Source organism: Lissotriton vulgaris, chromosome 1_1 (genome assembly GCF_964263255.1).
Source record: "Lissotriton vulgaris chromosome 1_1, aLisVul1.2, whole genome shotgun sequence".
Taxonomy (NCBI): domain Eukaryota; kingdom Metazoa; phylum Chordata; class Amphibia; order Caudata; family Salamandridae; genus Lissotriton; species Lissotriton vulgaris.
In genome coordinates, this window is record NC_141685.1 from 4,730,776 (window position 1) to 4,743,141 (window position 12,366).

Here is a 12,366-nt window from a genome sequence, read left to right on the forward strand (position 1 = left end):
GAAAAGCTCATTTGTCTCTTTTACATGTTTGCCCTCATGAAACATCTCTCATCGGATTTCATAAGCTGGCACGACTGTAATGCTGCTAAAAGAACACGTTTGGGCTCAATGACGAGCTACACGAACCTCAGGGCTTTTAGAGTTCTCCCACCATTTTTGTTTTAATCACATCAGTAACTAATATAAAAGTCCAATGCGGACCAGCGTCTCTGACTCAGAAGGGTTGGAGCTGCTTTCTAAGTGACGCTGTTAATGTCTAGATGCATATGTGGCCTGACGCTTGTAAATACCGAATCTCTAGACTAATATTAAAAGCACAGCGTGAAGGTTTCCAGCAAACTAAGCAAGCGAAAGCACATGGAGCTTGTTAGGAGTTTCAAGATGTGGGCCGATTGCCCAGTCATGCGGGATCTCCCAAGTATAGCGAGGCGATAGCTAGGAGTTAATAACAGGTGAACACACTACGGAGCGAAAGGTAAACAAGGAGCCCACGGACGGGCCGCAAGGCAGTGCTAGTCGTTATCTTGCTTTCCACTTCACATTAAACCAGAAGCATTTGCAATGCAATAGGGCTCGCATTATTGAAAGTTGAGATACTGGTGTTGCAAATAATACTGCTACACCAATAGCTCTAACTTTCAGTAACAGCAGACTTATTGCATTGCAGATGCTGATTTTAAGAGGTTACATATCTTAGAGATTGTCTGCTGTGACAAGCGAGTGGCGCTCAGGAAACAGCAGCAAGGGAAATGGTTAAGAGTGGAGGAGGAGTGGGTAGATGAGGGTCGGACAGGACAGCGGGATCTCTCAACAGTGAACAGCGGGAGGGGGTGATTGGGGGAAGAACAGGCTGCTGTGTGCGTTCAGGAAAGAAATGAAAATAAAAGCGGCGCCATACTTAAATATTTAAAGGCACGCTTAAAGTGAATGTGGTGCCGTTCATATACAAATAAAGGTGCTAGACCATGCTATATGTTGAACTGCAACACTCACATCTTTAAAGATCCAGCAGAAATACGTAAAAACAATGTGCGTCGTGCCCGGCAGGATAAAAACCAGTCAGACTCACGGGGTCTGCTGCGTATCTCTCGCTCTGTAGGCAAGGATTTCCAAGGCTGTATTAAACCAGCTGGAAAATAGTGCTCACTTTGTAAAACCGCAAGAAAACAATCCAGTCCGGGTGGGCAAGCCTAAAGGAGACAGGGCGATCACCAAGAAGCCTTGTTTCCAATAGAAGGCCAGCGTTTAACATAAATAATAATGACGCCGGCCAATGGGAAGCATGGGCTGGGCTTCAAGCCCCCTTCCGAAGTCTTCTCATCCCTGGTTAATACTTTGGTGGAAAGATTCACTATTGTCGATGGTGTGGGTTCTAGGACTTGTGAAAGTTTCTGCGAGTGCGCATTTCCCATTGTGGTTTGAACCGAGTTTTTACCTGTGGGCCTTTCTCTAAAAAAGGCCCTTTCTTGTTTGGATTATCCCCTCTCTCCGGAGATGGCCATACTCTACATGGCGGAGTATGAAAATAAATTCATCTACTCCAACAATCCCTTCAGCAAACATATTAAACAATGGTTGAGGTACATCGACGATGTGTGGCTCCTGTGGCAGGGGAGCCGCGCAGAGTTGGTGGACTTCCACCTGTGGATTAATGGCAGACACCGTGACATTAAGTTCATACTGGAGTCGAGCAATGAGAAGATGACATTTCTAGACCTTGAAATAAGTTGCACGGATGGGCATTTGAAGTCTTCTCTTTTCCGAAAAAAGACGGACAAAAATACTATCCTTCACCATCGAAGTGCACATCCAAGAAGTTTGAGAGATAATCTGCCCTACGGGCAGTTGCTTCGGATCCGAAGAAACTGCTCTGAGGTGACAGAATATGAGAAACACGCAACTCGTTTTTGCGACGAGATGAGGAATCGGGGGTACCCTAAGAAATTACTAAACAACTCTAAGAAAAGAGCACACTACACCCCTCGGGAGTGCTTACTTGAGAGAACGGCGAAACAAGACATGGACCAGTTGGTATGTTGGACAACCTTTGGACCAGACACACATAGAGTAAGGCAAATGGTCCTGAGAAACTGGCACCTGCTAGAAGGACTTGAATGCTCCTTTCCGCGACCGTTGTTCGCATATAAGAAAAACAAAAGCATTGGTCAGAACGTTATCAGAGCTGATGTGTTAACTCCCAAGCCCAAAAGTGACCTATTATCAATATGGGGCCTTAAGCCACTTGAAGGGCACCACAAGTGTGGGAATTGCATATCATGTGACTCCACAATTGAAGGGTCTGAGTTTGAACACAGGGGTGTCAAATGTAAAAATGCCAGTTTCTCAAATTGCAAGACACGAAATGTGGTTTATGCGATCATCTGCGCCTGCCAGAAGATGTACATAGGGAAAACAACCCAACAAGTTAATAGCCGGGTCACTCAACACAGATCAAGAATCAAAAGGAAAGTTGCGAGCGCTCCCATGGTCCAACACTTCCTGGATTTAAACCACAGTGAAATGGACTTTAAATGGACTGTACTCTGGACAATAGCGCCAACAGGCAATAAAGGTCCAATTGATATTGAAGAAACACTTCTTAGGAAAGAGGCATACCTGATTTTTAAATTCAATAGTACACAAAATGGATTAAACTCACTCTCCGAAGTGTCTAGATTGTAATGCCACAATTGTGTGGGGCTCCACGGGGGGTGTGATGGCCCCCTTGACTGAAGGGTACAACATTGGGGAAGCTAAGTGCAACAGCGATGTTCCCGCAACGTGCATGACTTCGCGCACTTCTGTCATCCATAAACTACATATCCCAGAACACCTACGGGCCCGGGACCGTCATTAGTTACCAGGTAACCGGGCCGCCGCCTTCCATAGTGAATGGAGCTTTAGCGAGAGCAAGTCGCAAAGAACGAGGTGAGCCATAAGAGGGTTTGAGGCATCTGAATGAAATACTGGTTTCTGTAACAGGGATAAAAACGCAACCCCCCTTTTTTACCTTTTGAACAGTGCGTGACACAAGAATACATAACGGGAATAACTACGTGGTTCGCTTAAACAGAACCCGAGCGCACAAAGTTGACAATGGAGTTAGCGGCTCCCTAAGCCCGCGGTGCACGCAAACAAGGTAGGATTGTTTCAATAATCCAATACTTCAAGTGAAATTACGATATGAGCACAACAATAGTAACCCCACCCTCGCCTTCCCCCCAGGTCAAAAGCATCACCGCACCATAGGGAGAGCCCATACACGGCCCATACAAACAGTCAAGGGTACGTCTCGCAGTGTTTTGGCAAAAGGTTATCACAGGGCGAGTACTGAGCCTTACTCTAAAATGACAATTGATTTTAATTTCCTTCAGACTGCAGCCCCAAAAGATGCAGAAACAGCCATAGGACAACTAAGGCTACTATTAAGGTAACATGGTATTTAAATGTAGGATTCCAGAAGCGGAATAATGAAATGAGGCCATAGGAATTGACACTTACACAGTGTTCCCTTTCTCTTACTCATATACAGACAGAAGTGACAAGGCCCTGAAGAGAACCCATAACTACTGTTTGGAGTTCGAAACGCGTCGGCATGAAAGGAGATAAAAATCACCAACATTGATAGCCCTTGACTCATAGCATTTATGTATTGTGATATCTCCTTTTAACTGTGACTTTGTCCAATACTGTTCTTAAGACTTCAATCATTGATGGTTATTGAGGCTTGAAAATTTGACTTGCCTTTTTTGAACAGTCTGAAACTGGTATAGATGTTTTGTTGTGTATAGCCAATGTATTTTCTACTTTATGATTTTTTCTTCTCTTGACAAATGTTTTGTTTAAGTTGATGTACATTTCAGTTGATGTATTTATATGTTATACATGCAGTGTTCCTTCTCTGTCATGTGAATTCACGATTTTTTCAAAAAAAAGATTTGAAAACAAAGGTAAATAAAATACCTAACATATCTAACTAGAATTGATGTGTTGCCTATAACTAAGGGCTAACGGAAAAAAGTGGGGTGGCATCTTTTGTGCTAAAATACTTATATATAAGGTCCAGCCTTCCCCATTTCCTAAGGACCTAACTCCTTTTACCCTAAAAAGCATCCTTCTGTCAGCATCCCTCTGTCAGCATCCTACTGTAAGCATGCTTCTGTAAGCTCTGACAGCATCCTTCTGTACGCATCTTTCTGTAAGCATCCTGTCAGCATCCTTCTGCCAGCATGCTTCTGCAATTACTGTAAGCATCTTACTGTCAGCATCCTTCTGTAAGCACTGTCAGCAACCTTCTGTAAGCACTGTCTGCATCCTTATGTTAGCACTGTCAGCATCCTACTGTCAGCATCCTTCTATAAGCACTGTAAGTATCCTACTGTCAGCATCCTCTGTCAGCACTATCAGCATCCTTCTGTAAGCACTGTCAGCATCCTACTGTCAGCATACGTCTGTAAGCACTGTCAGCATCCGTCTCCTACTCTCAGCATCTTTCTGCAAGCACTGTCAGCATCCCTCTGTCAGTATCCTACTGTAAGCACTGTCAGCATCCTTCTGTCAGCATCCCTCTGTCAGCATCCTACTGTAAGTACTGTCAGCATCCTTCTGTCAGCATACTTCTGTAAGCACTGTAAGCATCCTACTGTCAGCATCCTTCTGTAAACACTGTCAGCATTTCTCTGTCAGCTTCCTACTGTAAGAACTGCCAGCATCCTTCTGTCAGCATCCCTCTGTCAGCATCTTACTGTAAGCATGCTTCTGTAAGCACTGACAGCATCCTTCTGTACGCATCTTTCTGTAAGCATCCTGTCAGCATCCTTCTGCCAGCATGCTTCTGCAATCACTGCAAGCATCTTACTGTCAGCATCCTTCTGTAAGCACTGTCAGCATCCTTCTGTAAGCACTGTCAGCATCCTACTGTCAGCATACGTCTGTAAGCACTGTCAGCATCCTACTGTCAGCATACATCTGTAAGAACTGTCAGCATCCTACTGTCAGCATCCTTCTGTAAGCACTGTCAGCATCCTTCTGTCAGCATCCCTCTGTCAGAATCCTACTGTAAGCATGCTTCTGTAAGCATTGTCAGCATCCTACTGCCGCATCCTTCTGTAAGCACTGCCAGCATCCTACTGTTAGCATCCTTCTGTAAGCACTGTCAGCATCCTTATGTAAGCACTGTCAGCATCCTACTGTCAGCATACATCTGTAAGAACTGTCAGCATCCTACTGTCAGCATCCTTCTGTAAGCACTGTCAGCATCCTTCTGTCAGCATCCCTCTGTCAGAATCCTACTGTAAGCATGCTTCTGTAAGCATTGTCAGCATCCTACTGCCGCATCCTTCTGTAAGCACTGCCAGCATCCTACTGTTAGCATCCTTCTGTAAGCACTGTCAGCATCCTTATGTAAGCACTGTCAGCATCCTACTGTCAGCGTCCTTCTAGAAGCACTGTAAGCATCCTACTGTCAGCATCCTTCTATAAGTCAAGTCAAGTCAAGTCAAGTGATTTATATAGCGCGCTACATACCCAGAGGGTCTCAAGGCGCTTGAAGAAGGGTCGGGAATTACTTGTCGAATATCCAGGTTTTAAGTTGCTTTCTGAATGTTAGGTGGTTCTGAGTGAGGCGAAGGTGAGTGGGAAGTGAGTTCCAGGTTTTAGCTGCCAGGTAGGAGAAGGATCTGCCTCCCATGGTGGTTTTGTTGATGCGAGGTACAGTTGCAAGGGCTTGGTTGGAGGATCGTAGCTGGCGGGAGGGGGTGTAGAAGGAAAGTCGTGAGTTGAGGCATTCGGGTCCAAGTTCGTAAAGTGCTTTGTGTGCGTGGGTTAGGAGGCGGAAAGTAATCCTCTTGTTAACGGGGAGCCAGTGGAGGTTTTTCAGGTGGCCAGAGATGTGGTCTTTACGCGGGATGTCTAGTATGAGTCTGGCTGAAGCGTTCTGGATGCGTTGGAGTTTTTTCTGGAGTTTTGCGGTGGTACCGGCGTATAGGGTGTTTCCGTAGTCCAGGCGGCTCGTGACCAGTGCGTGGGTGACCGTTTTTCTAGTTTCGGTGGGGATCCAGCGAAATGTTTTTTTGAGCATGCGAAGAATATTGAAGCAAGATGATGAGACGGCGTTGACTTGTCTGTTCATAGAGAGTGAGGAGTCCAGGATGACACCTAAGTTCCGTGCGTGGTTCGTCGGGATGGGTGCTTTTCCAAGGGCCTCTGGCCACCAAGAGTCATCCCAGGCGGAGGGGGAGGTACCTAGGATAAGGACTTCTGTTTTGTCTGAGTTCAGTTTCAGCCGGCTGTGCTTCATCCACTCGGCTACTTCTTTCATTCCTTCATGTAGGTTGGTTTTGGCGGTGTTAGGGTCTTTGGTGAGTGATAGTATCAGTTGAGTGTCATCAGCGTAGGAGATGATGTTGAGGTTGTGTTGGCGTGCGATGGCCGCGAGGGGGCTCATGTATACGTTGAAGAGGGTGGGGCTGAGTGAAGATCCTTGTGGCACGCCGCAGATGACTTCGGTGGCTTCTGATTTGTATGGTGGAAGGCGGACTCTCTGGGTTCTTCCGGCAAGGAACGAGGTGATCCATTCCAGTGCTTTTCCTTGGATTCCGATGTTTCTGAGGCGTTGTATTAAGGTGCTATGACAAACTGTGTCAAAGGCTGCGGAGAGGTCGAGGAGGATGAGGGCGACTGTGTCTCCATTGTCCAGTAGAGTGCGAATGTCGTCTGTTGCTGCGATGAGTGCGGTCTCAGTGCTGTGTTTGGCTCGGAAGCCGGACTGTGAGGAGTCGAGGGATTTGTTGGTTTCGAGGAAGGCGGCGAGCTGGTTGTTGACAGCTTTCTCGATGACTTTGGCCGGGAATGGAAGGAGCGAGATGGGGCGGTAGTTTTTGAGTTCGGTGGGGTCAGCTGTGGGTTTTTTCAGGAGGGCGCTGAGTTCGGCGTGTTTCCAGCTTTCCGGGAAGGTGGCGGAGTTGAGGGAGCAGTTGATGACGTCTCTGAGGTGCGGTGCTATGATGGAGTCTGCTTTGTTGAAGATGTGGTGAGGGCATGGGTCTGTGGGGGATCCTGAGTGGATAGAGTTCATCAGGCGGATGGTGTCCTCAGTGGAGATTGGGTTCCAGTCATTGAGGATGTTCAAGGGGGGTGGAGGTCCTGCAGAGGGTTGGGTGGGTTGGTCTTCGGGTCGGTTGTCGAAGCTGTTGTGGATGTCTGCGATCTTGTTGTGGAAGAATGAGCTTGGGAGTCGCAGAGGGCTTGAGAGTGGGTGATGTCTTTGGAGTTGGCTGAGGGGTTGGTAAATTCCTTGACGATGTTGAATAATTCCTTGCTGTTGTGGGCGTTGTTATCTAGTCGGTCCTTGAAAGCGGCTTTCTTGGCAGTCCGGATCAGTTGGTGGTGTATACGGGTGGCGTTTTTGAAGGCGTCCTTGGTGCTGGTGTTTGGGTCTTTTTTCCAGGCCTTCTCAAGGGAGCAACAGAGTTTCTTAGATTTCTTAAGATCATCGTTGAACCAGGAGGCCTTTTTGCTGCCTAGTTTGCTTTGGCGTTTTTTCAACGGTGCTAGGATGTCGGCGCTGTTGGAAAGCCATTGGGTGAGGTTAATGGCTGCTTGGTCGGGGTTTGAGGAGTGGGCAGGGGGGTTTTGAAGAAGCGATGAGGAGATCTGGTCGATGGTGATTTTTTTCCAGTTTCTTCGCAGAGTGGGTTGAGGATGGTTGTGGGTTGTGGTCTTTTTGTAGACAAAGTGAACGCAGCTGTGGTCCGTCCAATGGAGAACTGTGGTGTGACTGAAGGAGATATGTTTGCTGGAGGTGAAGATAGGGTCGAGTGTGTGACCTGCGATGTGGGTGGGGGTAGTGACAAGTTGTTTAAGTCCGAGGTTGGCGAGGTTGTCCAAGAGGGAGGTGGTGTTGCGGTCGTTGTTCTTTTCAAGGTGAAAGTTGAGGTCTCCCAAAAGAATGTAATCCTCGGAGGGGAGGGCGTGTGGGGTGATAAAGTCCTTGATGTCTTCACTGAATTGTGCACGGGGTCCTGGTGGCCTGTAGAGGAGGGTGCCTCTGAGTGTGGTCTTGGGGTCGATGTGGATCTGGAAGTGAAGGTGTTCTGCGTTAGCGAGTTTGACGTCAGAGCTGGTTGAGATGCGGATGGATTTCTTATGGACGATAGCGATGCCTCCTCCTGTTTGACCGGTGCGGTCCTTACGGATGATCTTGTAGCCTTCCGGGATAGCAATGGTGATGTGTGGGGCTGATGTGGCGTTCATCCATGTTTCTGTTAGGAAGGCGACGTCTGGAGAGATGGTGTCAAGTAGATTCCAGAGGTCGATGGCGTGCCTGTGGACCGAGCGGATGTTGAGCAGGATGCATTTTAGGTGGTTTGTGTCAGAGAACTGTTTTGTGTCCGAGGATGAGGAGTTGTTCTTGGTGCCGTCGAACTTGCAGGAGTTGCAAGAGAAGGGTCCATGGATGTGTCCAGGAGCGGCTTGGACGCAGTTGGGGAGACGGCCGGGGTTTAGGGCTAAGAGGGTGGTGGCGTCGTATGTGATGCGAGTGGGGTGGGTGGTACGGGGGCCAGGGGGTATGGCGCTGGGTGCGGTCCAGGCGCGGACGGGCGTAGACGGGCTTACCTTTGGTGCACCTTCGGCGCGGCCGTAGCGCGTGGACGCTGCGCGTGGGGGCATCTGACATAAATGGAGAGTGGAGGGGGGCGGAGCGTGGGAGGGTCAGCTGGGAGGCGGGGTCTAGGAGGAGACACGGCTAAAAGTAAAAACAAACTGAAATGGCCGCCCGGTAAGAAATCGAAACTGGGGCACAGCCGGAGCTTGAGTCAAATTAAAATTGATATAAAGTAGACAAAGTAACACTTCGCCAATAATCAAATCAGCCGCTATGCAGTTAATGACAGTATTAAAGTAATGCAAGCAATAACGATAGCAAAAACGATACCAAGCGCTCAGCCGCTATGCAGTTATTTCCAGTAAAGCAATGCAAGCAATAACGATAGCAATAACGATACCAAGCGCTGTGAAATGAGCTATGCACTGCAACAGGGCGGCAGGCAGCAGGTATCAGGGCAGGCTCGGCAGGCAGCATCCCTCTGTCAGCATCCTACTGTAAGCATGCTTCTGTAAGCTCTAACAGCATCCTTCTGTACGCATCTTCCTGTAAGCATCCTGTCAGCATCCTTCTGTCTGCATCCTTCTGTAAGCCTCCTGTCAGCATCCTTCTGCCAGCATGCTTCTGCAATCACTGTAAGCATCTTACTGTCAGCATCCTTCTGTAAGCACTGTCAGCATCCTTCTGTAAGCACTGTCAGCATCCTTATGTAAGCACTGTCAGCATCCTACTGTCAACATCCTTCTATAAGCACTGTAAGTATCCTACTGTAGAAGTGTGGCTCACGGTGTAGAGCAGGCAGACCCTGAAGCAGAGGTCAGACCCGAGACCAGGGTTCAATTCCCGACGCGGCAGGGTCTTGAGCTCAAATGTCCACGGACTTGATAATTCTCGCTTCGGTGCCTGCTCTAATCATAGGTTCTCACTCTGCAACTCTGGGCATTAAGCTTGCTTAATCTCCACAACGGCCCCCCGCGGCGGGATGCCTGGCTTTCACCTTGGGGATGCCCTGTAGGGGCTATCTCACAGGGAAAAACCAGGACGGGTTCCCAAGGCAAGCGCCGAGATACCCTTCGGGTCATCGAGCGCTATATAAGAACACACATACATACATACATACATACTGTCAGCATCCTCTGTCAGCACTATCCGCATCCTTCTGTAAGCACTGTCAGCATCCTACTGTCAGCATACGTCTGTAAGCACTGTCAGCATCCTTCTACTCTCAGCATCTTTCTGCAAGCACTTTCAGCATCCCTCTGTCAGCATCCTACTGTAAGCACTGTCAGCATCCTTCTGTCAGCATCCCTCTGTCAGCATCCTACTGTAAGCACTGTCCGCATCCTTCTGTCAGCATACTTCTGTAAGCACTGTAAGCATCCTCCTGTCAGCATCCTTCTGTAAACACTGTCAGCATTCCTCTGTCAGCATCCTACTGTAAGCACTGCCAGCATCCTTCTGTCAGCATCCCTCTATCAGCATCTTACTGTAAGCATGCTTCTGTAAGCACTGACAGCATCCTTCTGTACGCATCTTTCTGTAAGCATCCTTCTGTCAGCATGCTTCTGCAATCACTGCAAGCATCTTACTGTCAGCATCCTTCTGTAAGCACTGTCAGCATCCTTCTGTAAGCACTGTCAGCATCCTACTGTCAGCATACGTCTGTAAGCACTGTCAGCATCCTACTGTCAGCATCCTTCTGTAAGCACTGTCAGCATCCTTCTGTCAGCATCCCTCTGTCAGCATCCTACTGTAAGCATGCTTCTGTAAGCATTGTCAGTATCCTACTGCCGCATCCTTCTGTAAGCACTGCCAGCATCCTACTGTCAGCATCCTTCTGTAAGGACTTTAAGCATCCTACTGTCAGCATCCTTCTGTAAGCATTGTCAGCATCCTTCTGTCAGCATCCCTCTGTCAGCATCCTACTGTAAGCATGCTTCTGTAAGCACTATCAGTATCCTACTGTCAGCATCCTTCTGTAAGCACTGCCAGCATCCTACTGTCAGCATCCTTCTGTAAGGACTTTAAGCATCCTACTGTCAGCATCCTTCTGTAAGCATTGTCAGCATTCTTCTGTCAGCATCCTTCTGTCAGCATCCCTCTGTCAGCATCCTACTGTAAGAAAGCTTCTGTAAGCACTGTCAGTATCCTACTGTCAGCATCCTTCTGTAAGCACTGTAAGCATCCTACTGTCAGCATCCTTCTGTAAGCACTGTCAGCATCCTTCTGTCAGCATCCCTCTGTTAGCATCCTACTGTAAGCATGCTTCTGTAAGCACTGTCAGCATCCTTCTGTAAGCACTGCAAGCATCCTACTGTCAGCATCCTTCTGTAAGCACTGCAAGCATCCTACTGTCCGCATCCTTCTGTAAGCACTGCAAGCATCCTACTGTCTGCATCCTCGTGTAAGCACTGTCCTCATCCTTCTGTAAGCACTGCAAGCATCCTACTGTCAGCATCCTTCTGTAAGCACTGTCAGCATCCTACTGTCTGCATCCTGCTGTAAGCACTGTCCTCATCCTTCTGTAAGCACTGTCAGCATCCTTCTGTCAGCATCCTACTGTCAGCATCCTTCTGTAAGCCCTGCAAGCATCCTACTGTCTGCATCCTTCTGTAAGCACTGTCAGCATCCTTCTGTCAGCATCCTACTGTCAGCATCCTTCTGTAAGCACTGCAAGCATCCTACTGTCCGCATCCTTCTGTAAGCACTGTCAGCATCCCTCTGTCAGCATCCTATTGTCAGCATCCATTTCGTAAGTCTGTGTCAGGTATAATTTGATGTTCACTATCTCACAAATAAAATGTTTTTACAATAAACCAACTATTTTTGTTTACTGCAGGATTTCACTCTCACAATAGTGAGGAAGATGCACGTTTATGGAATTATCCGTGTCCGGAAAGAGGAGAAAGCAGCTCCTGTGTCACTTCCGGTAAGCACAAAACCTCACAGATGTAATGACTGAAAATGAAGCATGAACAGAAACAACTCTGAGATTGGGGACTCGTGCAAACTTTCCTTCACTCTGGGTTTCAAGGTTCTTGTATGAAATCCTTCCCACGCTTGCACACTGTTCCTGACTGAATGTAGTTCCACTGGGAAAAATCTACAAAATGCAGTCTATAAATTACTTCACAAAGCTCTAGTTTTCCTTAAATATTTAGCACAAATCATTTTAGGGAATTGTAAAATGGTGCAAGAGAGGCAGGCAAGTGATATGTGACAGGAAGAGAGCACGGAGAGACGATGGAGGGGGAAGGGCCATTTTGCCGAGAGGAGAAGGTTGTGCTTTATACTCTTGCTGGCCTAGGTTCAAACTTCGGCTTACCCAAGTTGTGTGATATTGCGCACATCAGATTATCTCCCTCTTGCTCCATTCACTGACCTTGCAAAAAATCAAGAGGCATATTCTCAAGGACTTATCGCCTAGTTATCAGCACTTTATCGTAGCCAAAGGGGCGATAAATCAACTCCCCATTCACAAGCTGGTGCTAACAGCCCATATCACCAGTTTACCTGTAATAGCAGCCGCAAAAAACATCACCACAGATGAGCACAGCAACTAACGCTAATGATATTCAGAGTAGGCTTTCCAGTGTAAAAAGCTGCGAAAACACCACTCCGCAACATTTTCAACGACCAGCCAGATCGGCGATAAGATCCCAAAACATGCAATAATGCATGTTAGCAGCAGGGATTTAACACCTGCTCTGGCCTGGTGTAAAGTCGGACGACAACCTGCAACATAAAAGGGAGCCCAGCCC

The 12,366-nt window shown here is 47.7% G+C and overlaps 1 protein-coding gene across 1 annotated transcript in view; it reads left to right on the forward strand.

The window, feature by feature from the left end:
- LOC147736930 (zinc finger protein 212-like) overlaps positions 1 to 12,366 on the forward strand; it is a 208,421-nt gene that overhangs the window by 174,500 nt on the left and 21,555 nt on the right. The window contains exon 6 of the mRNA XM_086953922.1: positions 11,445 to 11,534. Within this exon, the coding sequence (XP_086810048.1) occupies positions 11,445 to 11,534 (90 nt within the window). The remainder of the gene's footprint in view (positions 1 to 11,444; positions 11,535 to 12,366) is intronic.